Source organism: Lynx rufus, unplaced genomic scaffold, assembly GCF_022079265.1.
Source record: "Lynx rufus isolate CCGP_SWC_20201006 ecotype Redwood Valley unplaced genomic scaffold, mLynRuf1.p SCAF_2, whole genome shotgun sequence".
NCBI classification, from domain to species: Eukaryota; Metazoa; Chordata; class Mammalia; order Carnivora; family Felidae; genus Lynx; species Lynx rufus.
Window position 1 is genome coordinate 218830955 of NW_025814834.1, and position 25479 is coordinate 218856433.

Below are 25479 nucleotides of genomic sequence, written 5' to 3' on the forward strand. Positions count from 1 at the left end.
GGAGCCCCAGGATGGCGGTCCCGGTCAATCCCGAGGGCCATAGACCTCATGGGCTCTCTCAGCTCTGGAAGAACTGGGGCTGGGCACCCAATGGCTCACTGTGGGCTCGTCCCTCTGGTCTCTCGGGTCATACAGGGTCTGGGAACCTCATTAGAAGATGGCCGACCACATAGACAGGGAATCAGGAATGTCTGGGGCTGGACTGCTGTCGAAAGCTTTGTCCTCTTCCCTGCTTCCTGCCCAGTTTCTCAGCCTGGAACTCGGGGCTTCTTATCCCAGGCTCGGGAGAGGAAGGGCTGCCTGGGTCTCGTGGGGGGTCTCATCCCCTCCGTGGTGGCGCCCTCACCTGCCTGCCTTTCACCCTACACAGGCCGCTCATTGCCAAGAAGAACCCGAAGATCCCCATGTCCAAAATGATGACCGTCCTGGGTGCCAAGTGGCGGGAATTCAGCGCCAACAACCCTTTCAAGGGCAGCTCGGCAGCGGCTGCCGCGGCAGCAGTGGCCGCGGCCGTGGAGACAGTCACCATCGCCCCTCCGCTGGCTGTCAGCCCCCAGCAGGCACCCCAGCCTGTACCTATCCGCAAGGCCAAGACCAAGGAGGGCAAGGGTAAGGCTGTGGGTGGATGGGCACCCGGCCCTGCTGGCAGAGTCCTACCCCAGACCCCATAGCCTCGGGCAGGTGGGACAGGTGGGGCAGTCTTCTTCAAGGACCCGGGGCCGTGGTTGACCTTGGACCCACTCGCCCTTTCTCTGCTGTACTGTGGCATTATAGCTTCTGCCTGCCTCCCTTTCGGGGCTGGGGTGAAGCAGAGGGGATAGTGTGCTTGGAGCTTTGGGACTTTTGCACTGGCACCCTCCGACATGGTATGGAGGTAGGGAGAGGGCAGGTCCACGCTGCTGGGAGTGGGGGGCTCTTGAGTTCTCATTTTCAGGGAGAAGGGGTCCCAAGGTTAGCCCGTTGACCCCTCTTGTCTGAGCACCCAGCCCTCGGGGTAATGCACGTGCATAGGTGTGGTTGTGGTCAGGACTGGCTGCTCTGGGAGACCTTGAAGGAGGTCCAGATACAAAATCAGACTCAGTGCTGGGTGTCTGGGTCTCTCTGGGGGAGAATAGGGACAGCAGAAGCTCTCTGTGACTTCAAGTCCTGGGGGAGGGACCTCCCCTAGGTGGAGGATTTCTGGCCCCATTGGGGTAGAGACCCACATCTCCCCAGGGCTCTCAAAGATGCGGTCACTAGCAGCTCAGCCTTTCTGGGTACTCGGGACTTTGGTGGGCAGCTAAGGGGGCTCTGGGGCCCACTGTTTCAGCCCTAAGGAACTTTGGTTTCTGGGATGATGTACCCCTTTTCCAGGTCTCTGCAGGGGCCTGGTGGGCAGAGTGACATGGGGTTTAGAGGCTGCCCCTGCTCTCCTCCCTCACTGTCCTCCATCCTGGGCCTCCCCAGCCTGCCTTACCTTCTCATTTCCTCTTGGGCTCCAGCCACTGAGCTATTCCCTGAGCTGCCCATTCAGAGCCTGAAAAATTGAAATAGATTTTCCGTGGCGCCACGGAGGTCACAGCTGGGCTCCTAGTCCCATCTCAGCTGTGTGATGGAGCTGGAGGAGGGTCCAGGTCAAGGCCACCTGCTGCCAAGGGCTCCGTCTTCCCTGCTCAGCCGGTGGGAGAGGCTGCTGGGGGGGGGGGGGGCGGTCATGACTCCCAGGTGGCTAATTGTCCTGTGGCCAGTTCCATAAAAATAGCCTCAACCCTGCTGGCCACCAGGGAGCTAGTGTTTCCTGGGGGTGATTGGCAGAGGTGGGGCAGTCTTGAGTGGTGCCAGTGTTGGCCGGGCCTGGGGACAATCTGGAGGCCGGCGGCTGGCGGCTGGGGAAAGGGCTTCCTGCCCAGCATGTCCCTCCAGGGCCCAGGTATGGACCACAGGTGGGTGGGTGTGCCCTCAGTGGCCCTGCTAACTGTGGGGGCCCACGGCTTCACTGGGGACAGCTCCTTCCTGGGGAGAGGGGACAGGACAGGGCTGTTCCCATGATGGCCGGCATTTCTACTACTCATGGAACAGGGGCCGTGGTGGCCAGAGCAGAGACCGGGTCGGGTCCTCCTTGCTGTGTCACTTTACACAAGGACCTCACCGCTCTGAGTCCCCTGCCTTCTCATCTGGAAAGGGATGGCGGCCGAACCATCCTTCCCTTATGGAGCCCCTGGGAGGGCTGAGCCAAGTCTGGCTGTGGGTGAGTGAGCCGCCGCGGCTCTGGGTTATTGGGTTATCTGCGGTCACTCTTCAGGGCCAGGAGTGAGGAAGAAGATCAAAGCCTCCAAGGACTCGAAGAAAAAGGGCAAAGGGAGAAAGGTAGCCGGGCTCAAGTTCCGCTTTGGAGGGATCGGCAACAAGAGGAAGAAAGGCTCCTCGGTGAGCGTGTGCGTGAGACAAGGTGGACTGGAATGTGTGCGTGTGAGCGGGAGTGTGGGTTTGGGAGCAGGAGCGTGCGAGTGTGTAAGCATGTGAACGTGTGAGGGTGGGCCGGGATGGGTGGGTGTGAGGCATCGAGACCGCATGTACTTGGCCGTGTGTGTGGGTGTGTGAGCAGCCTTCAGATGCACTCTGCACGAGTGTGAGCGTGCTCGTGTGTTGGTGCGCCATGAAGGCAGGGGGACTGGAATGCAGGGCTGTCAGTCCACTCTCCTGAGTCAGGACTCTGGGACGGAGAGCGCCCCGCTGAGCTGGGGGCTCACTTCCGGCTCTGCTCCATCTGGGTAGCAGGTGGGAGCATCAGCTGGCCCTTAAGAGTCCTGACGGGGCCTGCGAAGCCAGGTCTGCTGGGAGGCTGGACCCCAGGAAGGTGGCACGTAGGCAGGATCGGGTGGGCCGGAGCTTGACCCTTCCTTGCCCTTCCGGGGCCAGCTCTGGCACCCGGTTCAGACTGACCGTAAGTCCCCACCGGAGCCTCTGGCCCTCCCTTCTCTGGGAGGAGGGCGTTCACACTCTCCCCTACCCCCGCAGTGCACCCGTTTCCCTCACCTTGCCCCACCTCTGTAGAGGGGCAGAGTTGGAAGCCATTTCTCTGTCCCTTGGTAGAGGCAAGTGACAGGTCTTGAGTTTAGCTGCTCTAAGAGGGGAGCACGGGGCAGCAGGTGTGGCCCGGCCCAGAGCTGGTGTTCCAGCTCAGCTCAGCAAGTATCTGTGGTGGGACTTTCTCCGGAGGTGTTCACAGTCTGGAGGGTGTTTGGGAGATATAGTGGGAGAGAGCCAAAGACAGGCAGATGATACAGGCCAGACCTGGCACACAGGCTGTGCAACAGGTCCCATTAAGGAGGGATCTGGGAAGGCTCCTTGGAGGAGGTGTCCTTACTTAGGGCTTTCCCTTGAGGGATGTATAGGAGTTTGGCAGGGTGGAGAGCAGGGCTCAGGGAGGGTGGTGGGACATCGGGCTGGCCTGGTGGGTGGGGCCTTGGGGTTCCTAGCCAGAGGGAGATGAGACGAACCACAGAGCACGCTGTGCCTCTGGAGCCTCCACCATGCCCTGCACCACCTCGTCCTCTGCCCGGGCCAGTGAGACCCTCAGGATGAGCCCCCAGGGCAGGCTGTGGGCTCACAGGGCCCTCCCCCACCCCCGCAGAGCGAGGAAGATGAGCGGGAGGAGTCGGACTTCGACAGCGCCAGCATCCACAGCTCCTCCGTGCGCTCCGAGGGCTCGGCAGCCCTGGGGAAGAAAAGCAAGAGGCGGCGCAAGAAGAGGAGGAGTAGGACTCCCTGGGGCTCCTGGTGGAAGGGGGTGCAGAGCCCCCCTTGGCTGGCAGGGGAGGGCATCCTCCTGTCTGGGCCTTTGCCGGCCTCAGCCAGACGGTTCGCCTGTGCTCCCTCGCCCACTTGGTCTCAATGGTCAGGAGAGGGGTCCCGTCCCAGTGAGGCTAAGCTAGGGACTTCTGAGCCACTCGGGGCATTTGCACTAGCAGAGAGGACGCCGGAGAAGGCAGTGCTTCCTAACCTCCTGCACACGCACCCCTTCAGTCACCCACCCATCCGTCCGTCACCTTCAGTTACCCCCTTAGGCCTGGTCCCCACCCATCCCCCCTCCCTTTATCCATCTTCCGCCCACCTCTCCACCCCTTTCTTCCACATTTGTACGCTCCGCCTGTCCGTCCACCATCCATTCATCCAACATCTGTTAAACACCTACTGTGTACCGGTCCAGTCTGGGGTGGAGATTGGTTGGGCACTGGGAGTGGGCACCAGGCCCTCCACTACCGCCTCTGCCCCTCCCCAGTTGACGATGGTGATGGCTATGAGACGGACCACCAGGACTACTGTGAGGTGTGCCAGCAGGGCGGGGAGATCATCCTGTGCGACACCTGCCCGCGGGCCTACCACCTAGTCTGCCTCGACCCAGAGCTGGAGAAGGCTCCGGAGGGCAAGTGGAGCTGTCCTCACTGTGTAAGCCTTTGGCAGAGGCCCCGGGGGCAGGGGCGCGGGGAGGTGCAGAGTGTGGAGGGGCGCGCGCGGGAGGGAGGAGGGAGGCGCACCCTGCCGGAAGTGGGGCCTGGCCCAAGGTGCCTCCACGAGGATTGTCCCTCCAGGAAAAGGAGGGGATCCAGTGGGAGCCGAAGGACGACGAGGACGACGAGGAGGAGGGCGGCTGCGAGGAGGAGGAGGACGACCACATGGAGTTCTGCCGCGTGTGCAAAGACGGCGGCGAACTGCTCTGCTGCGACGCCTGCCCGTCCTCCTACCACCTGCATTGCCTCAACCCGCCGCTGCCCGAGATCCCAAACGGTGAATGGCTCTGCCCGCGCTGTACTGTGAGTGTTACGCCCGCCCCGCGCCGCCCCGCGCCGCCCCGCCAGCCAAGCCCCACCCCCTGATCTGGCCCCTCCCGACCAAGCCCCGCCCCGGCCAGGTCCCTCCCCCTCCGGCCAGGCCCTGCCCACGAAGGCCCCTCGTCCGCGGGCCCAGGCCACGCCTACCCACAAGCCCTGCCTGCGGCGCTCCAGGCCACGCCCCGCCGGCGGATCCCGGTCCACCAAAGGCTCCGCCTCTGTTGGGCCAGGCCACGCCCACCCAGTATAGCCCCGTCCGCGGGAGGACCCCCTCCCCACCCAGCTCTGCTGGCCCAGGCCCGGCCCACCTAGGCCGGCCCCGCGATGCCACAGGCCTACTAGCCAAGGCCCCGCCCCCTCCAGGTCCGCCCAGCCGGCCACCATCCCATGCTCGAGTCCCCGCCCACCACGGGTACCCCCACCCACCCACCTCCGAGGCCCGCCCACCGCCTTTTCCCACCGGAAACCCGAGCCCTTCTGAAGAAACAAGTGGCGTCCATGACCTACCATCACCCTACCATCTGTCCGTTGTGCACCCCTTTACCGCGTACCGAGTTTTCCAGTACAGGCCTTTTGTTATTCCCATTTTTAGATGACAAAACTGAGGCTCGGGGAGGTAAAGTGACTTGTCTAAGGCCACACAACAGAACTGAGCACTCAGACCCTGCCAGGACTCGGGGCTGGGGGTGACGAGAGGGCAGGAGGCAGGGAGAGAAGAGCGCCTCCCACCCCGCCCCCGGTCGCTTTGTGCATTTGAAGGCCCCCTGCTCTGAGTTGTCCCCCAGGCCCACCCCCAGTGCTGGATTCTCCACCCTCCGGATCCTGGGCTGTGCTGTGGCCAGCCCCAGTTACCCTGTGTGCATCTGGGCTTCTGGTGTGTGCGTGCGTGCGTGGGCGTGAGTGTGCACAGACTCATGTTGCCTAGCTCGTGTGTGCACAGCATGTGCCCTGAGGACAGGGCAGCATTGTGGGGTCAAGGCGGTGCCTACTTGGGGGTCACTGCAACTTGTTGGAGAGAGCCTTGTGACGGCCTGATGTCACTGGAGCCTCAGGGTGGGGCCCTGTGGCTAAGCCCTGAACTTGGGGACCCTCCTCTGTCCACAGTGTCCCCCACTGAAAGGCAAAGTCCAGCGGATCCTGCACTGGAGGTGGACGGAGCCCCCGGCTCCCTTCATGGTGGGGCTGCCGGGGCCCGACGTGGAGCCCGGTGTCCCCCCACCGAAGCCCCTGGAGGGCATTCCGGAGAGGGAGTTCTTTGTCAAGTGGGCTGGACTCTCCTACTGGCACTGCTCCTGGGTGAAAGAGTTACAGGTGAGCGCCCCCGGGCAGGTGTGGCTGTGCTGGGGCGCCGCTCCTGAGGGCGCTGGCCGGCACCCCGAGCGAGCGAGGCCCGCCGCTGGGAGTCCGGGAGCGGGAGGCTGCACGTGGGGGCCGTCCTGCCTGGGACCCAGGCTGGGGGAGCTGGGCTGGGGACCTGGGGGGCCATGGCCCATCTCCCTCCCATAACCTCTGCCCCTGTGTCAGCAGCTGGAGCTGTACCACACGGTGATGTATCGCAACTACCAAAGAAAGAACGACATGGATGAGCCGCCGCCCTTTGACTACGGCTCTGGCGACGAGGACGGCAAAAGCGAGAAGAGGAAGAACAAGGACCCTCTCTATGCCAAGATGGAGGAGCGCTTCTACCGCTACGGCATCAAGCCCGAGTGGATGATGATCCACCGTATCCTGAACCACAGGTGTGTGCCCGGGGGGGGGTGCGGCCCCGGCTCTCACTGGAGGGGTGCCCGTAGGGCCGGGACACATGGCTCCTTCACCCTGTGGAACGGACACAGGACTGCATGCGGGTGCGGAGGGGGCAGGAGGAAGGGGTGGAGGGCCCCCAGTGGCAGCGATTCGACCGCCCAGCTGGAGGGGCCGTCGTGTGCTCGCAGGTCTGTGCGCGCGCACGTGTTCTGGCTCACATGTGCGCACGCGTCCCACTCACGGTGGGAGCACGGTTCCAAAGTCTTACATATAAAGGGGCAACTTGACCAGCCCGTGACGCTTGCACGGAGCGGGACCGTCATTGGGTCAAGATGCTTGTGCTCCTGGGCTTCTGCCAGAGCTAGTGCCTGGTACCTGGGGTAGGGTCCTGGGGACCGAGGTGGCCTGAGTGTGGGGGCGTATACACGCGTGGTCTTCCTTTATAACAGCAGCTAACACAGCTGAGCGCCATCTACCCGAGAGACAGGCGTTTTATTTCTCTCTCTCTCTTATGGATGTGTGAGTAGGCACAGCAAGGTTAAGTTACTTGCCCGAAGTCACACAGCCTAGAGGGGGTGGAGCTGGGATTTGAACCTGGTGAGTTTTGACGACCACCATTCCAACCTCTGTTGAATGGTCTGGAAATCCCCCAGGGACAGTGATCGGAGGCTGCAGCAATTTGGACAAAGAGATCAAGGCGGGAAGCCTGTGGACCCCCTGAGTTTGGCTTTGGTTTGCAGAGCCAGTGGGAGCCCTTGTGAGTCCCGAGCTCAGGTGCTTGAGAACTGGCAGTGGCCGACAGGTGGGCGCAGGGTGGGGGTCAAAGTCTTGCCCTTGCCTCCCTGCGTCCACCTGATGGGCTCTGCCCTGGAGGGGCTTAGGGCCCAGCCAACCACAGGCGTCCTGAGAAGCGGGAGTTGGGTAGTGCAGAGGTCAAGAACCAGAGCCAGACCCAGATTCTACTCCTGGCTCCCCATTTTCTGGGCTGTGTGCCCCGTGTTTCTCATGTGAAGTAGGATCCGGAGAGTACCCCGCAGGGCTGTGGTGAGGGCCGGACGAGCATGCCGGGGCTGCGAGTGCAGCCTTCAGTGAGAGGGGGAAGCCCTGCCTGGAGAAGCCGCCCGCCTCTTCCCATCCCCAGCCCTCACTGAGAACAGCTCTTAAAGAGAGGGTCAGTTACTACGCGAACCTGAGCCCCCCACTGAACTGACCCACAGTTTTTTGCCCTTATTAAATTGCACTTTATTCATTTATTTTTTAAAGTTTATTTACTTATTTTGAGGGGAAGAGGGGCAGAGAGAGGGGGAGAGAGAGAATCCCAAACAGACGCGGGGCTCGATCCCATGACCTTGAGATCATGAATCAAGCCGAAATCAAGTCGGTCGCTCAACCGACTGAGCCACCCAGGCGCCCCTTAAATTGCATTTTATTTTTATTTTTATTTTTTTAAAACTTTTTTTTTTTTTTCAACGTTTATTTATTTTTGGGACAGAGAGAGACAGAGCATGAACGGGCGAGGGGCAGAGAGAGAGAGGGAGACACAGAATCGGAAACAGGCTCCAGGCTCTGAGCCATCAGCCCAGAGCCCGACGCGGGGCTCGAACTCACGGACCGCGAGATGGTGACCTGGCTGAAGTCGGACGCCTAACCGACTGCGCCACCCAGGCGCCCCTTAAATTGCATTTTAAAAGCATAAATGACAATCTTGCTCCCTGTCTCCAAGGCAGGGCTGATGACTTTTCCCCACATTTATTACCCCACGCCTGAGTAACAACTAATTATTTATCCAGTTTCCATGGTGCCCGGGGGACTGGTCTTTCTCTTAATGGTTCCCAGGCTAGTTGCAGCCACAGCCTTTTTGGGGGGCTGAGACTCCCCCACCCCGCTGCACTCCCCAAGCCTGGCTGCCCGCTCAGCTCAGTTGGGTGGCAGGCCTCTAGGACCCTCCCAGCAGCCGGAGTCAAGCTGGTGTAAGGTGCTTCCCTGGCACAGCCCTTCTGTGCTGCTGGCTTGGTCACCAGGTCCCTGCGTCCCCAGGGGTCTTCGGAAGAGGTCATCCCACTTGCACCCGCGGGAATCAGCCCTTGTTTACTTCGCAGAGATGGGACCAGGATGGGCATGGCTCTGGTCGTTTGAAAATTTTTTTTTAAGTTAGAAAACAAAGGCCTGTGGTCAGGGGAGAGGACTGCCCAACTCAGAAATGCCGAATTCCGGTGTCCACACCCCCGGCCCGGATGGGATTCGTCACTGTGACGGGAGGATGGAAATGTGGCTGGCTCTTTGCTCCTCCGTGAGCGTGCCCTCCCACCTCTCCCTCTCCGGCTCTGCCACTCAGCCTGCGCCCTCCTCCCCGTCACAGCCGTGTGGCCTCAGGCAAGCCGCTTCACCTCTCTGGAGTCACAGCCCTGGTGCTCTGCCCTCCCTGCTGGGCCCAGGATGTCAGGGGACTGCGGGCGCGGCGGGGTCTGCATCCTGAGAGAGCCCTCCTGGACTCTCCTGAGGCCACGGGCCCGGTGGCCCGCCCCTCCCCCACCACCCGTGTGCTGTGTTGCAGCTTCGACAAAAAGGGGGACGTGCACTACCTGATCAAGTGGAAAGACCTGCCCTATGACCAGTGCACCTGGGAGATCGACGACATCGACATCCCCTACTACGACAACCTGAAGCAGGCCTACTGGGGTCACAGGTGGGCTGGCCGCCGGGCTGTCCCCGGGCTGTGGCCTCCGGCGGGCTGGAGCTTTGCCCATCTGCACACCCCTCTTCCGCAGGGAGCTGATGCTGGGTGAGGATGCCAGGCTGCCCAAGAGGCTGGTCAAGAAGGGCAAGAAGCCAAAGGAGGATAAACAGAAGCCGCCAGACACACCCATCGTGGATGTGAGCAGGGAGGCGGGTGACGGGTGGGGTTGCCAAGGCCCGCCACCCCGGGCGTGGCCACAGAGGATGGCCCGTCCTGCAGAGGCGGGACAAGGTGATCAAGACCCAGGACCGCCCAGGTCCCCCAGCCTGTGCAGCCCCCCCCCCCCGGGACAGAGACGGCTTCCTGTGAGATTTGCACCGTGGGTTATCTGTGCACAACTGGGGGGGAGGTGGGGGGCAAATAGTCCCTGCTCAGCACACAAATTTACATTACTTTAGGTGAGCTAATTCCAAGCATTTAAGTCAACTTTAAGCTGACATGGTAATTATACACCTTTCTTACCTGTTCAGGGAGAGGAGACCCCCAACTTGCCCCACCCCCAGCTTTGAGCCCATCAGGGAGGGGAAGGGTTGACCTTCATTCCTTTAGCAAACTTCCCTGGGGTGTCTGCCAGCTGCTGGCCCTGTGGGAACAAGGACTCTGGCCCCATTTCAAAAAGTGCCCATCTCCCAGGGGCCTGTGGCGTGAACACACAGAACATAGGGGTTCGACCTGGGACGGTGGGATGCCAGGGGAAGGCAAACGGGCCTGGTCCATCTGGAGGACTTCATGGGGGAGGCGGCTCTGAGCTGTAGGATAAAAGAGACAGAGGGTGATGTTTAGGATCGAGTGGATGGAGCACCTCAGGCACGCACCAAACACATGTTGACTGAGTGCCCACCGCAGCCCAGGTACTACGTGGGGCTCAGAGGAAGCCATGGTGTACAGGAGGAGTGTGGCGACCACAACCTGGGCTCAAAGTCAGAGAATCCAGCCATTAGGAAACTGCCCTGATAGCAGAAGTACAGGGCTGCTGCAGGAGGACAGGGGAACACCTGAGCCAGAGTGGGAGTCAGGGAGGGCTTCTTGAAGGAAGAGGCGTTCCAGCCAAAACATGAAGGAGAAATAAGTTAGCAGGGATGAGAGAGTGGGGAGGGTATTCCAGGCAGAAGGAATGGTGTGTGCAAAGGCCCTGGGGTGGGCTCCGGTGCCCAGGATTCAGGGTGTATCTGAACCTCTGCCTCCCCTGCAGCCCACGGTCAAGTTTGACAAGCAGCCTTGGTACATTGACTCCACGGGTGGCACACTGCACCCGTACCAGCTGGAGGGCCTCAACTGGCTGCGCTTCTCCTGGGCCCAGGGCACAGACACCATCCTGGCCGACGAGATGGGCCTGGGCAAGACTGTGCAGACCATCGTCTTCCTCTACTCCCTGTACAAGGAGGTGCGCGGGCCGGGGCAGGGGCCCGGGAGCGGTGGCTGGTGCTGGCCGGGGTGGGGTGGGCAGCCTCACTGCTTCTGTCTCCCTCCGTCCCCAGGGGCACTCCAAGGGGCCCTACCTGGTCAGCGCGCCCCTGTCCACCATCATCAACTGGGAGCGGGAGTTTGAGATGTGGGCGCCCGACTTCTACGTGGTCACCTACACGGGGGACAAGGAGAGCCGCTCCGTGATCCGGGAGAATGAGTTTTCTTTCGAGGACAACGCCATTCGGAGTGGAAAGAAGGTGTTCCGCATGAAGGTGAGCGCCCCTCATCCGCGGGGAGGACCCCGGAGAGGCTCCGGGTCTGTCGCTGGGGCCGCAGGGGCCCTGCGTTCTGGCGGGGGTCCCTCAGCTCCTTTGGAGGCCTGTGGCCAGCAAAGGGCTTCTCTGTAGGCAGAGTTACCCGCGTCTTGCGGCTGCTGTCACAAAGCACCACAAGCCGGGCGGCTGACAACAGACTTACTTTCTCCTGGTTCCAGAGGCTCAGAATCTGGGGTCGAGGTGTCAGCAGGGCCACGTGCCTCTGAGGGCACCAGGGGAGGGTCCTTCCTGCCTCCTCTGGCTTCCGGCGGCTGTTGGCGTTCCTTGGCTCACAGCTTGGCTCACAACTAATCACACCTGCAAAGACCCTAGTTCCTGGAAGGGCCACATTCCGAGGTGCTGGGTGGACACAGATTTTGGGGGGAACACAATTCCCCCTAGTACACCAGCTGGGCGACCTCTCTGTGCCTCAGATTCTTCTCAGCAGAATGAGCTCATGGACCCCGCAGGGTCATGGAGGGGCGACCGAGTGAGCCAGGCAGGGTCTGTCCCACTTGATTGTGCCCACGGGTCACCAGGGCTCTTGCTGAAGGGCAGGTTCTGATCCAGCAGCTCTGGGGTGGGGCCTGAGACTCCGCATTTCCGACGAAGTCCCAGGAGGTGTGGATGCCTCTGGTCCCCAGACTCCCCCAGAGCACTCAGAACAGTGCCTGGTGCATGGGAGGCCCTCAACGAATGTCAGCACTTACGCTGGGGGCTGGGGCTCCCCTCCCAGGATCCTGGGGGGGGGTTCTTACCCCAGCTTGCTGCAGCATCTTGGAGCCTCTGTGGCCCCAGGGGATGCCCAGTAACTATTTGCTGAATGAGGGGATGACTCAGATGATGGGCCTGTGGGCCAATTAGTCACAGAAAACTTCTCCTGAGCTCACACTGGGGTCCTGTGCCGTGCTGGGCACTCTATAGACTCACCTCCTGTACTTTAGTTTTTAAAATCGTGGGGGGCGCCTGGCTGGCTCAGTTGGTTAAGCGTCCGACTCTTAATCTCAGCTCGGGTCTTGATCTCAGGGTTGTGAGTTTAAGCCCCACGTTGGGCTCCATGCCGGGCACGGAGCCTGCTTAAAACAAATTGTGCTAAAATACACAGACATAAAATTTACCGTGGTGACCATTTTGAAGCATGCGGTTCAGGGGCACCGAGTACCCTCCACCATCGGGCAACCATCCCCCATTATTCGTCTCCAGAACTTTCTCCTCTTGCAGAACCAAAACTCGGTCGCCATCAAGCAGTAACTCCGCCAGCCCCTGGCACCCGCCCCGTGATTACCGATCAGTGCCTCATTTGAGTAGAATAGCACAGTGTATGCTTTTTTTGTGACTGGCTTATCTCACTTAGCAAAGTGCCCTCAATCTCACCCTTGTCGTAACATGGGTCAGAATGTTCTCCCCTCTTCTTCTTCTTCTTCTTCTTCTTCTTCTTCTTCTTCTTCTTTTTAGTGTTTATTTATTTTGAGACAGAGAGAGAGAGAGAGAGAGAGAGAGAGAGAAAGAGAGAGAACGCGCGTGTGCGTGAGCAGGGGAGGGGCAGAGAGAGAGAGGGAGAGAATCCCAAGCAGGCTCTGCGCTGTCAGCGAAGAGCCCAATTCAGGGCTTAATTCCATGACCTGTGAGATCGTGGTCTGAGGCAAGATCAAGGGTCAGACACCAAAGTGACTGAGCCACCCAGGCACCTCCGGAGTGTCCTCTCTTCTTAGACCGAATAGCACTCCATTGGTGAACTGCATTTCCTTTTTCATTCACCCATCCAGACCCTTGGGTGGTTTCCACCTTTTGGCTCTTGTGAAAATGCTATGAACATGGATGTGCTGACATTTACTCCGAGTCCCTGCTTCCCTTCTGTTGGGCCTTTGGGTCTGTATCCAGAAGCAGAATACTTGGAACCTGTAGTGATTCCATGTGCGTTTAATTATTTTAAGGGACGGCTTTTGCCCTCTGGATTCTCATGGCGTTCCTCACGCAGACAGGATCTCTCCTTTTTTTTTTTTTTTTTTTACCAAAGGGGATACTGAGGCTCAGGAGGCTAATTAGCTTGACTTGGGTCTAGCTGGAAAGGGTAGGGCCGGGTGCAAACCCAGGGGCCACCTGCAGGCAGAGCCCGTGCAATGAGACGCCCCTCTGCCCCTCTCTGGCCCCTTCACAAGGGACGTCGGTCGCTGGGAGATCCGGGCTTGGATTGGCCAGGACTGGCTACCTCCTTTGTGGGGCCCGGTGGAGACTGAAGACGCAGGGCCCCTGGTTCAAATGCAAGAAACAGCGTTTTCCTTTTTTTAGTAGTCTCTCTCTCGACCTCCGGGTGGTGGTTTTTATTGGCTATTTAATGTCCTGTTTCCTCAGCATGGGGCTACTCTCAGGGTGAATGCCCCCCGTGCCCGGGCCTGGCCCCCACAAGGGTGTGAGGCGTTGGTGTTTGCTGGGTGGGGACAGGGAAGCTGGGAATGATAGATCTCCTCTTACAAAACACAAATTCAACAACGTAATTATCAAGAATTTCAAGTCCGTGGGGGCACCTGGGTGGCTCAGTCGGTTGAACTTCGGCTCAGGTCATGGTTTCTCGGTTTGACAGTTTGAGCCCCGCGTTGGGTTGGCTGCTGTCCGTGTAGAGCCCGCTTCGGATCCTCCTGGCCCCCCTCTCTCTCTGCCCTCCCCCCACTCTCTTTCTAAAAAATAAAATAAAACTTAAAAGACAAAAAAGAATCTCAAATCAGCGACGGCAGAGCATTTAACCACACGTGCAGGGATCGCTTCCCTGTGCGAATCCTGGTTCTGCCATCCATTGGTCTTGGGGACCAGCCTGAGATCCTGTGAGCTGTAAATGGGGACAATGACAGCATGGGGGGGGGGGCGGCTTGTGAGGATGAGGGGGCTTGCCCCCGCGGCCCTTCCTGTCAGTCCCAGAGCCTCTCTGGGCCCTCCGGAGTCCTGTCCACCCCTCCTCCACGTCTCCTTATCTCTGGAGACCCTACCTGCTCCCCTCCCAGACGCTCCTCTTCCCCTCCAGAAAGAAGTGCAGATCAAATTCCACGTCCTGCTCACCTCCTACGAGCTCATCACCATCGACCAGGCCATCCTGGGCTCCATCGAGTGGGCCTGCCTTGTGGTGGACGAGGCCCACCGGCTCAAGAACAACCAGTCCAAGGTAGGCGGTGCTGGCTGCTGGCCCCTGGAGCCGCCCCTTCCACCCCGGTGGAGGGGTGGGGTGGGGAGGGGTGCCGGCTGGCCGCCCCGCTCCCCCTCACTGGCCGCCTCCTCCCCGAAGTTCTTCAGGGTCTTGAACAGCTACAAGATCGATTACAAGCTGCTGCTGACGGGGACCCCGCTTCAGAACAACCTGGAGGAGCTTTTCCACCTCCTCAACTTCCTGACTCCAGAGAGGTTCAAGTGAGCCAGGGGGTGTGGCCGGGGAGGGGGTGTGGCCGGGGAGGGGGTGTGGCCGGGGAGGGGGTGTGGCCGGGGAGGGGGTGTGGCCGGGGAGGGGGTGTGGCCGGGGAGGGGGTGTGGCCGGGGAGGGGGTGTGGCCGGGGAGGGGGTGTGGCCGGGGAGGGGGTGTGGCCGGGGAGGCGGGCTGGCGGGCAGCCAGGGAAGACCAGTTCAGTGCGAGCTGGAGCTCAGCTTCCTTGTCAGTAAAATGGGAGCATTAGCAGCAGCCTGCCCCAAATGACCTGTGCGGGAGGGGCCGCGGCCCTGGCGTGTGCGGGGGGCTCAGTGGACGTGAGCTGCCCCGAATACCGTGACTGTTCCCCGGCTCTGCCCCAGGAGACCCCCGGGGCGTCCTCTGGGGCTGCTGTCCTTGCCCCCCATGCCCTGCCTCATTCCTTCCCCTCCACTAACACCTAAGTGACCACCTGGGTGACGGTGATGAGGGCAGAGGGCCGGGGGTGGTGGTGGATATGGGGCGAACACGGAGCCCCTGGCAGTGGGGGGCCTGGGCTCTCCTTCCCCGGCCTCCTTGCCTTCGCCTACCCCATTCTCCGGCTCAGAATGGGGGGTTCAGGGTGGAGGGTGCTGACTTCAGAATCAGGAGATACAGATCGGAGGGCAGGCTGGACCACACAACCTTGGGCCCCCATCAGCCTCAGTTTCCTTTCCTGTAACAGGGGTAAAAGTCCTAGAGGCTTTGTTTCCAGGACAGCTTTGAGGAGAGGAAGTTATCCTATGTGGCCGAGCTATACTGGAGGGGTGGGGACACGGGCTTAGGTGGACACCGAAGGGACACTTAGGGCAGGGCTAAGGCTCCCAGGCCCACCAGCTAACCGGCCTGCCCTTGACCCTCTGGTCCCCCACCCCAATCCTGGCTTCCTCCGCAGAGGGCTTTGGCCTGTTCCAGTCCCCTGCTCCTGGCTCTGATCCTGGTTCTCTCTCGCAGCAACCTGGAGGGCTTCCTGGAGGAGTTTGCCGATATCTCCAAGGAAGACCAGATCAAAAAGCTCCATGACCTGCTGGGGCCGCACATGCTGAGGCGGCTCAAGGCCGATGTGTTCAAGAACATGCCGGCCAAGACCGAGCTGATCGTTCGTGTGGAGCTGAGCCAGATGCAGAAGTGAGTGGACGCTCCGCCCGCTGGGGCCCCGCCACGGAGCGGCCCGCCTCACGCCCCCTGGGCTTGCCTTCTCCCAGAAGGTCTGACTGAGCCTTCCAGCAACGCTGCCCCGGGTGATGGGAAGGCTCTGCGCACCCCCCCCCCGCTCCCCCCCCCGCCCATCCCCCCTCCCCCCCCCCCCCCCCCCCCCGCCGACCCCTTGACTCACCTTTTGCACACGCTTCCTTCTTTGACCTCTTTCACTGGCCTGGGTTGGGGCTGCCTGAGTCTTTTCAATGTCCTCAGTAACTTGCTGGGTGACTCGGGGCCTGGGGCTTCACCCGGCAGGGCTCCTCCGGTCTCTGTAAGTGGTGCTCGGCCGGCAGCCCCGCCCGTCTCCCTGCAGAGCAGAGAGTGTCCTCTCAGAGGTCGGGGCGGCCCTGGTGTCCAGCCTGCCTTTCCTCCTCGCCCTGCTGCAGGAAGTACTACAAGTTCATCCTCACGCGGAACTTCGAGGCACTGAACTCCAAGGGGGGCGGGAACCAGGTGTCGCTGCTCAACATCATGATGGACCTGAAGAAGTGTTGCAACCACCCCTACCTCTTCCCCGTGGCTGCCGTGGTAGGTCCCCGTGGCCGCCTGTGGCCACCGTAGTGGGTGCCCGTGACCGTCACGGTAAGGGCCCGAGGCCGCCGCGGTAGGTTCCCTTTGCCCGTCGTGGTGCCTGTCCGTGGCTGCCGTGGCACCCTCGGCCCCCCAGCCCTCCCCGCACGTGTGGACTTACGGGTGACGTGGCCCCGTTACACCCAGTTTCTGAAAACTTACCTCCGTCCATTGCTCAGGCAGGCCCTCTCCTTCCCTTGACCCCTCCTTGTGCCCACAAAGCGGTGGGGGGCATCAGGGCACCCCAGGCTGATCTGGCTGTGCTCGGTCACCGGGGGAGTCAGGAAGGCCTGCGTGGGGCCCCAGGTAGTCCTGAAGTGAGAGGCTGGACCCGGGTCAGGCACCAGCTCCAACCCTGTGGTCTCAGGAAAGCCAGCGGTCCTGCTCCGAGCCTCAGCTTCATCTTCCGTAAAATGGGACAGTAACAGCATCTGCCTGAGAGGGCGAGGGCCGGGTGAGAAAGTGCCGTCAGAGAGAGCCCGGCACGGCCGTTCTTGTCACCGTCGCTGCTGTTCTAGTTCTTGCCGAAACCCTCCGCGGTGTCTGCCTCCTGCCCCCAGACAGCCAGACACGTGCAGAGGGAGCCGTGGGGGGCCGTGCTGCGGGTGGTCTGCCCCCCAGATCTCTCTCACCGCCCTGGCACGGCAGGGCCCTTGGGCTGACGTCCTGCCCAGCTGGGGTTCAGGGCTTGGCCTTGCCAGGATGCGCCCTACCGTGACCACAGAGACCAGGCATAATTCCTTCTGGGAAGGCCGGCTTAGCTTAAGACCCTGTCATCGCCTGTTGGCCGATGTCCCCGGTGTCCTGGTGGAGTGCCAGCAGGGGGAGACGGAGGGCTCTGCCTGGGAGCGCCGTGTGCCCGGAGGGGCCCGGTGGGATGAGTGGCCTGTCTGCCCGGTCCGACCCGGGAAGCCCCCCAATGCCCCACCTTCTGCCGTGTCTCCAGGAGGCCCCCGTCTTGCCCAATGGCTCCTATGACGGCAGCTCCCTGGTCAAGTCCTCGGGCAAGCTCATGCTGCTACAGAAGATGCTCAAGAAACTGAGGGATGAAGGGCACCGCGTGCTCATTTTCTCCCAGGTGAGCTGACCTCCCTGCTTCCCTCCCGCAGCCCCCACTCCACATCCTGCAGAGGGCACCCCTGCCAGCTGAGGGCGCCGCCTGCCGGTGGCCCTCCAGGCCTGGTGCTCTTTCCCGGTGGACTGCACGCACGTCAGAGGTTGTTCGTGTGCGCCCTGGCCGGGCACAGCCCAGAAAGCTGGCTGGGTGCCAAGCTCCAGGAGCTCAGGGCATGTTGGCCATAAAGCCCAGCGTCTTCCCCATCACCTGCCCCTTCTGGCCTGCCCCGCCCCCCCTCCCCCCCCCCCCCCCCCCCCCCCAAGCAGCGGAGCCTTCCCCGGTGTCCAGGCTGGGACGACAGCCCCTGGCCCTCACCCCTGCAGCCTGACTTGTCACAGGCGGGCCCTGAGGCTGGTTTGGGCAGAGCCTGTGCAGGGGCAGCTCCTCCTGAAATGGCACTCGTACCACTGCCTCTTGGGTGGTCAGAGGCAGGCTGTGCAGCCTCGGGGGTCTGCTGGTCTGTGCACCCCTTGTTCCCTCACCCCTCTGGTTGCATCTGCCCTCTGTCAGGCTCTGTGGGAGGCACGGGGCCAGTCCCTGTCCTTGAGACACGCCCAGTCTAGTGTGGGAGACGGATGTGGGCGACGGACGTAAAGAGACATGTAGTTCCGGGGTAGTCTTTGTGATGGGAGTCAGCAATGGTCCTGCGGGTCCTGGTGCTAAAAATGCTCCTGTATTCTGGGACGGAGCCAGGCCCCTTGCTCAAAGCCAGAGAGGAGGATGTGGCTCTTCTGTGTACTGAAGTCAGCTGGTGACCGCGGCTCCTGCCTGCAGCCCTGACCCCACCATGGGCCCGCAGGAGGCCCAGAGACGTTGGGGAAATCTGACCAAGCCTGGCACTGTGGACTGGCTTGGAGACTGAACCCACAATGCCCCCAACCCCCTGCCAACATAAGATACGATTCTGGGACCAAAGAGAAGGGACTGCGCAACTCCTAGAAATGGGCACAGAGGGAAAGGGACGGAGACAGAGCACCTAAAACGGGCCCACAAACCCCACTTCCAAACCTCATGACAAAACCGGATATTAGGACATCCCACAAAACAGTATGTACACTCCAAACGAAAAGAATAATAGAAAAGCCTGAAAAAGACTTCAGACAAGCATGTTTAGGATCCCCAAAATTAATGGAGTAACAACCCATAAATCAAGAAGAAATCAGTTAAGCACAAGCAGGAAGAAATGAACAAGAATAATTGGATAGGAAAAGGGTCTGCATGGAACTAAAATAAAACATTTCAACACCTTGGATAAACTCTCAGCACTGGTGAGGGCAATGCTGATGAATGGGACCTGGTGCTGAGAATCTCCCCAGAATGGAGCAGAGAGACACAAAGATCAGAAAGGAGAAAGTGCACAAAGGACACCTTGAGAGTCTCCAATAATCATCTAACAGGAGTTGCAGAGGAAGAAATAGAGAAAATGGCGAAGAAGCTGGAATCCGTGAGAGTTTGCAGACCTGGGGGAAGACGTGAGGTCTCAGATCTGAAACGTACTCTGGAGTGCCAAGCAGGATAAATATAAAGAAACGAATCCCTAGGCACCTTACAGGGAAATCACAGCACTTCAGACCTAGTACCTACAAAGGAATGATGATCAGACTGTCCTTAGGCTTCTCATCGGCAACAACAGGTGGCAGGAGGCAGTCGTAAAATCTTCAGTATCCTGCGGGAATGGATCATTTTATATCCAGCTCAACTATCTCTCAAGAATGAAGGGAGATACACGGGGTAATGGGAGCCCAGAAGGGACTGCTATTCTCTTCTTATAGGGAGCAGTGAAATCAGGGAAAACCCCACAGAAGAGGTGCTGTTTGAGTTCCCTAGGCAGTAAGGGGGTGGGCTTTCCAGGAGGAGAGGCCAGGTCATTTGGGGTAGCTGAGGGTATGATGGAAGCATTGAGACATGAAGCCCATATAGAATGCCAGGGTGAGGAGCTGGGATTTTGTGCTGTGAGGTAAGGGCAGGGCTGCTCAGAGCTGTGCGTTAGACAGATGGCTGTGGGCTGGTGTGGGTGATGCAGTGACTCTGGGGGTCAAGGCTGGAGGCTGCATTCTTCTCCAGAGAGCCCCGAGTCAGGTCTGCCTGGGTCCCACCTCTCTCCCCACTCAACAGGCAGCTCTGTCTTCCCCAAACTCATGGGGACCATGCCCGTGGCCCCATGGGGTTCCTTGCTCTGGGGCAGCCCCTCAGGCATATCATGTCCCCTGCAGATGACGAAGATGTTGGACCTTCTGGAGGACTTCCTGGAGTATGAGGGCTACAAGTATGAGCGGATTGATGGTGGCATCACTGGGGGCCTCCGACAAGAGGCGATCGACAGATTCAACGGTACCCTGCCTTACCCATGCATTCTTGACTGGGACCCTATATCTGCCCTTCCTCCCAGGCTGGGGTCTCAGCCAGGCCACCCAACTGATGTTCAGATGAGTTTCCCCTCACGTGGCTGCAGAAAGCAGATTGGTGTCTAAGTCCTAACAGCTGTCCCTTTTAAATGCTAAAAGAATGAATTCCACGGAACCTCTGGGGGCTGCGTGGGGTGCTGAGGGCCCAGTAGGGAACACCTGCTTGGAACTGAGACCCAGACCAGGAGAAAGAGAGGAAGTTACCACCTCTGTTACTAAATGAAGCTGGGGCTGAGGGTCTGGCCGGCCCCTGTGGGCTTCTGATACCCCAGATAAGCCACCGGTTACCAGCAGTGTGGGACAGAAGCTGCCACCCTAAAACAGACCGCGGGAGGGGTGGAGCTGAGCGCCTGCTCCCTGCGGGCTGCTTCCTAGCGACAGAGAGGAAGAAGCAGAACCCTACGCATCCAAACTCAATGTACTCTCTTCCTGGCCCGGGAAGGAGAGACCGGAGCTTGCTGGGCAGTGAAGGAGACCTCCGGAGTGGGGGAGAGGTCAGGTGACCCAGTGCCCCTTTATAGTGGCAAGGTTTGCAGCAGTGATGATGAGCTGTTTCCCTGGGGCTTGTGGCTTTCTGCTGGCCTCCACCCTCAGAACAGGGCTGGGGCCCCACTGCCCGATCGCCCAGGGGAGGGGTTCCTGTTGTCCACTCGTGTTTGAGGTGAAGCGAGTCCAGAGTTGCAAGATCTAGACGGAGGTGGGAGTGGCCGGGGCCCCGGGAGGGTCGGGAACCTGTTTGCAGCTCTCTCGGGCGCACAGGTCAGACCCCGTCACTTAGGAAGGGCTCAGGTGGGCCTGAGAACCAGCTGTCCTGCGACAGTGGGAGCTGCCCGGTGGGGTGGCCGGGGCCCTGTAGTTTGGTCTTTGCTCATCTAGGCTTTGAACATAACTTCCTTCTCGCTCTGGCTCCCTCCTGTAGAGTCAGGACTCAGAGCACAGCTGGGGGCTGAGTGGGGCTCAAGGGGGCTGCTCTGTCCCCACCCTGGGCCCTGGGCCTCCTCAGGCTTACCCTGAACACAGCTGCGGCTGGTGTCATCTGTGATGGGGCCACGGTGTCCCAGCACCCCCCCTCCCCCTCTCCCGTCCTCTCCAGCCCTCCTATCTGCTGTCCACCTGCGCCCACCCTCACCTCTCTGGGCAGCCCCTCACTGGCCCCACTGGGCACCTGCCTCTCTTCCTCAGCCCCCGGGGCCCAGCAGTTCTGCTTCCTCCTCTCGACCCGGGCGGGTGGCCTGGGCATCAACCTGGCTACGGCAGACACGGTCATCATCTACGACTCGGACTGGAATCCACACAATGACATCCAGGTCTGTGGCCCTGACACCGCAACCCTGTCAGAGAGCCCCCTTGCCACCACTGGTTCTGTGGGCTTTCCACCCCTCCCCCTCAGACTCTGTGTCCGGGTGTCACCTCCCCCTGGGCCACCCTCATGGAATCCCAGCCCCAAGAGGGGACCTGGGAGGTGAGTGGAGGCTATGCCCTGCCCCTCCAGCTTCCTCACTGTACAAAAGAGGAAATGCCCAGAGAGGGCAGGCAATGTGCCCAAGGACACACAGCAGTCTGTGTGGCTGATAACCCTTCGTCTGTCCTGTCACTCTTAGGATCAAGCCGATGGGGGGAGTCAAAAGGAGGGAGTCCTGGGACCCAGACGGGGGCAGTTTGGGGGGGAAACCAAGGAAATACTGGGGGGACCAGCCTGTGGGAGAAGAGATGGAGGAGGGGCAGGTGGGGTTGGTGAGGAAGGACGGAAGGGCTGAGGGGGTAGGGGTGTGGGAACGAAGACACACGCTCTTGTCCCTGGCCACCTGGGGCAGGGATGGACACACTGAGTACATTCTGTTAGGGGCACACACAAACTCGTGTCTCACGCACACGTGTGTGTGCCCACGCAGAGTCACCCACACAGATAGTCACGCTAGGGTCGCCTCACACAGACGCCTGATGCACAGAGCCTCGGGCATGTCCTCATACCACTGGGCAGCTTCCTGGCCTTGCTGCCCTCCCAGGGTGGCCGAGTGTCTCCAACAGGAGCTGCTGCGGTCACGAGCGGCTCGCTTCAAGGGAGGTGCCACCCCACCTCCCCAGGACTGCCGTCAGAGCCCCGTGTGGCTTTCTCAGGGGCACACGCTGGCTCCGCCGCCCCTGCACACACCCCTGCCCACCTGCAGTTATGCCTAGTTCCACCTGTGCGGGCACCCAGGCCCACCCGAGACCACCCACGGTCAGGAAGCCAGCACAGCCCCATGCAGAACATGCCCCTGAGCACGCGTGCACGCCCCTCCCACCTTGCGGCGCCCGGCCCTGCGCCACCCCCCCCCCCCCCGCCCTTGGCTGAACCCCCAGCACTGAGCTGTAGCTTGCCCCCAGGCCTTCAGCCGCGCCCACCGCATCGGACAGAACAAGAAGGTAATGATCTACCGCTTTGTGACTCGGGCCTCGGTGGAGGAGCGCATCACGCAGGTGGCCAAGCGCAAGATGATGCTCACCCACCTGGTGGTGCGGCCTGGCCTCGGTTCCAAGTCTGGCTCCATGACCAAGCAGGAGCTGGACGACATCCTCAAGTTCGGCACCGAGGAGCTCTTCAAGGACGACGTGGAGGGTGGGCGTCTAGGGCGGCTAGTGGGTGGGGGTGACGCTCCATCCGTCCCCGGGGCCCACAGCCTTTCTCCTCTGCCCCCGTCTCTTGGCCACGGAGGGTAGGTTCAGGGCGGCGTCTCTAGGCACTGGGGCTAGGGGTTGCCCCCCAGCGCTGCAACCCCTCTGACTCTGTCCTACAGGCATGATGTCTCAGGGCCAGAGGCCTGTCACGCCCATCCCGGATGTCCAGTCCTCTAAAGGGGGAGCCCTGGCTGCCAGCGCCAAGAAAAAGCATGGCAGTACCCCGCCAGGTAGGGGCTAAGTCAGCCTAGCTCCCAGCTCCTCTTGTGTTTCGAGGGGCTGTCCCCGGAGAGGAAGGGTTTCGCCCCGCCCCGCCACCCCTTTCTGTGTTTTGTCGGGCTCCCGTGCTCGCCCCCACTGGCCCCTCACTTGGGTGCCCGAGGACTGTCCGGTGAGCCGGCAGCCGCGCTGATACGGTGCAGGTTCCCCTCTCTGATCACCATGCCCCTCTGCTGCCGCCCCTGCTGGAGGCTGGGAAGGGCCATGGTCGGGAGTCTGTTCCCGTGGGGCCCCCACACTTGGACCTGGGCACCCCATCTTGTCCCTTCACTCTGCACCCTGTCTGCTCCCAGGCGACAACAAGGACGTGGAGGACAGCAGTGTGATCCACTATGACGATGCGGCCATCTCCAAGCTGCTGGACAGAAACCAGGACGCCACGGATGACACGGAGCTGCAGAATATGAACGAATACCTGAGCTCCTTCAAGGTGGCGCAGTACGTGGTGCGCGAGGAGGATGGCGTGGTAAGCCCGCGGCCCCGCCCCGCCGCGGCCCCGCCCCGCCGCGGCCCCGCCCCGCCGCGGCCCCGCCCCGCCGCGGCCCCGCCCCGCCGCGGCCCCGCCCCGCCGCGGCCCCGCCCCGCCGCGGCCCCGCCCCGCCGCGGCCCCGCCCCGCCGCGGCCCCGCCCCGCCGCGGCCCCGCCCCGCCGCGGCCCCGCCCCGCCGCGGCCCCCGCCCCGCCGCGGCCCCGCCCCGCCGCGGCCCCGCCCCGCCGCGGCCCCGCCCCGCCGCGGCCCCGCCCCGCCGCGGCCCCGCCCCGCCGCGGCCCCGCCCCGCCGCGGCCCCGCCCCGCCGCGGCCCCGCCCCGCCGCGGCCCCGCCCCGCCGCGGCCCCGCCCCGCCGCGGCCCCCGCCCCGCCGCGGCCCCGCCCCGCCGCGGCCCCGCCCCGCCGCGGCCCCGCCCCGCCGCGGCCCCGCCCCGCCGCGGCCCCGCCCCGCCGCGGCCCCGCCCCGCCGCGGCCCCGCCCCGCCGCGGCCCCGCCCCGCCGCGGCCCCGCCCCGCCGCGGCCCCGCCCCGCCGCGGCCCCGCCCCGCCGCGGCCCCGCCCCGCCGCGGCCCCGCCCCGCCGCGGCCCCGCCCCGCCGCGGCCCCGCCCCGCCGCGGCCCCGCCCCGCCGCGGCCCCGCCCCGCCGCGGCCCCGCCCCGCCGCGGCCCCGCCCCGCCGCGGCCCCGCCCCCCGCCGCGGGCGGCCCTTCTCTCGCAGCAAACTTTTAACCCTGGGGTCTCTCCTGGGTGGCGTCTCCGCTTCCTCCTCCTCCGCTTCCTCCTCAACTCCCATCACCCTCCATGCAGACCCTGGGTGCTAATTATCCTTCAGGAACCAGGAGCCTCCTGAGGGCAAGGCTCCCCAGTGCCTGGCACACGGCCAGGAAATACTTTTGGAGTGAATGAATGAACGAACGAACGAATGAATGACTGTGTCAGGGGCAGGAGGAAGACCTGTTGGGGCTGGGGTGATCAAGGTGGCTTTCTGGAGTAGGCAGGCTTTCCGATTCATCTCGGGCTCTTGGAGGGTGGGGAGTGGCGGAGGCCGCTGGGAGGCTCCCGGGGGTAGCTGTTGGTCCCACCTCCGAGCATCCGGGGCCTGCGCCTGCGGAGCCTGCCCTCACGGGCCCTGCGTCTGTGTCCAGGAGGAGGTGGAGCGGGAGATCATCAAGCAGGAGGAGAACGTGGACCCCGACTACTGGGAGAAGCTGCTTCGGCACCACTACGAGCAGCAGCAGGAGGACCTGGCCCGCAATCTGGGCAAGGGCAAGCGCATCCGCAAGCAGGTCAACTACAACGACGCCTCCCAGGAGGACCAGGGTGCGTGGCCCCGGGCGGGCAAGAAGCCCGTGGGCGCTGAGAGTGCGGGCGGTCAGAGGGCTGGCGGGGGGCTTGGAGAAAGGGGGCTGGGAGCAGGGGTGGGTGCCGGCTGTTTGGGGAGCTTGGTGCCTAGGGGTCCAGTGACTTCACCACTGCTCCTGGTGTGGCCTTGGGGAAGCCTCAGTTTCCGCATCTGTGAGAGAGGCATGATGATGGTGTCATGCCTTAGGATACAGTGCAGGGCTGTTGGGGTTCAGTGAGCTCCCAGGAAGTACACCGTGCTCGTTTCGTTGTCCCTCACCCCTGGGCTGGGTTTTGGGGGCTTGGCATGGCCCTGGGCATGGGGGGGCTCACTCTGTGCCTCTGCACGCGGCCCCTCACAGAGTGGCAGGACGAGCTCTCGGATAACCAGTCCGAATATTCCATCGGCTCCGAGGACGAGGACGAGGACTTTGAGGAAAGGCCAGAAGGGCAGAGTGAGTCTCAGGACTGGTGACCCTGGACTGGGGCCCAGACACTTGTCAGGGAGCTGCTGGTCAGCCTGGGGTCCCCTGGGGACACCAGGACAGTCGTCCATCCTTTGGAGGATGTCCTGAGGGGTTCTGCTGTCCTGGGGTGAATTGCTGGAAGGGATGCGGGGGGTCGGGACACCCCGGGCTCCGGTGAGGTGTCGTGGTGGGTCTGCTTCCCAGGTGGACGGCGACAATCCAGGAGGCAGCTGAAAAGCGACAGGGACAAGCCCCTGCCACCTCTTCTCGCCCGTGTGGGTGGCAATATCGAGGTGGGGCCCGCCTGCACCCCACTTTCCCAGCTCCCCTTCCCCCTCCTCAGAACAAAGAGCTCATCCCTGCTGCACCTCTGGGGGTGTGGAGTAGGGATAGAGGCGGGGGGGGGGTGGGGGCGAGGGGCCTGCCCAGCGTCACAGCCAAGTAGAGGTGGGGCCAGGACAGACCCCTGGGTCTCCGGGTCCTGCCTCCTCTGTGTTTCTCCCAGCTTCTCCCC

At 62.2% G+C, this 25479-nt stretch overlaps 1 protein-coding gene across 1 annotated transcript in view; it reads left to right on the forward strand.

The window, feature by feature from the left end:
* CHD5 (chromodomain helicase DNA binding protein 5) overlaps window positions 1-25479 on the forward strand; it is a 60060-nt gene that overhangs the window by 18030 nt on the left and 16551 nt on the right. Inside the window, exons 5-28 of the mRNA XM_047084630.1 lie at window positions 371-609; window positions 2282-2406; window positions 3614-3737; window positions 4262-4428; window positions 4572-4793; window positions 5916-6122; window positions 6339-6550; window positions 9112-9243; window positions 9326-9431; window positions 10487-10678; window positions 10773-10973; window positions 14032-14169; window positions 14290-14411; window positions 15397-15570; window positions 16029-16170; window positions 17159-17290; window positions 19543-19660; window positions 20917-21041; window positions 22102-22333; window positions 22512-22622; window positions 22965-23137; window positions 24303-24477; window positions 24861-24953; window positions 25170-25258. Coding sequence (XP_046940586.1) covers window positions 371-609; window positions 2282-2406; window positions 3614-3737; window positions 4262-4428; window positions 4572-4793; window positions 5916-6122; window positions 6339-6550; window positions 9112-9243; window positions 9326-9431; window positions 10487-10678; window positions 10773-10973; window positions 14032-14169; window positions 14290-14411; window positions 15397-15570; window positions 16029-16170; window positions 17159-17290; window positions 19543-19660; window positions 20917-21041; window positions 22102-22333; window positions 22512-22622; window positions 22965-23137; window positions 24303-24477; window positions 24861-24953; window positions 25170-25258 — 3751 coding nt within the window. The remainder of the gene's footprint in view (window positions 1-370; window positions 610-2281; window positions 2407-3613; window positions 3738-4261; window positions 4429-4571; window positions 4794-5915; window positions 6123-6338; window positions 6551-9111; window positions 9244-9325; window positions 9432-10486; window positions 10679-10772; window positions 10974-14031; window positions 14170-14289; window positions 14412-15396; window positions 15571-16028; window positions 16171-17158; window positions 17291-19542; window positions 19661-20916; window positions 21042-22101; window positions 22334-22511; window positions 22623-22964; window positions 23138-24302; window positions 24478-24860; window positions 24954-25169; window positions 25259-25479) is intronic.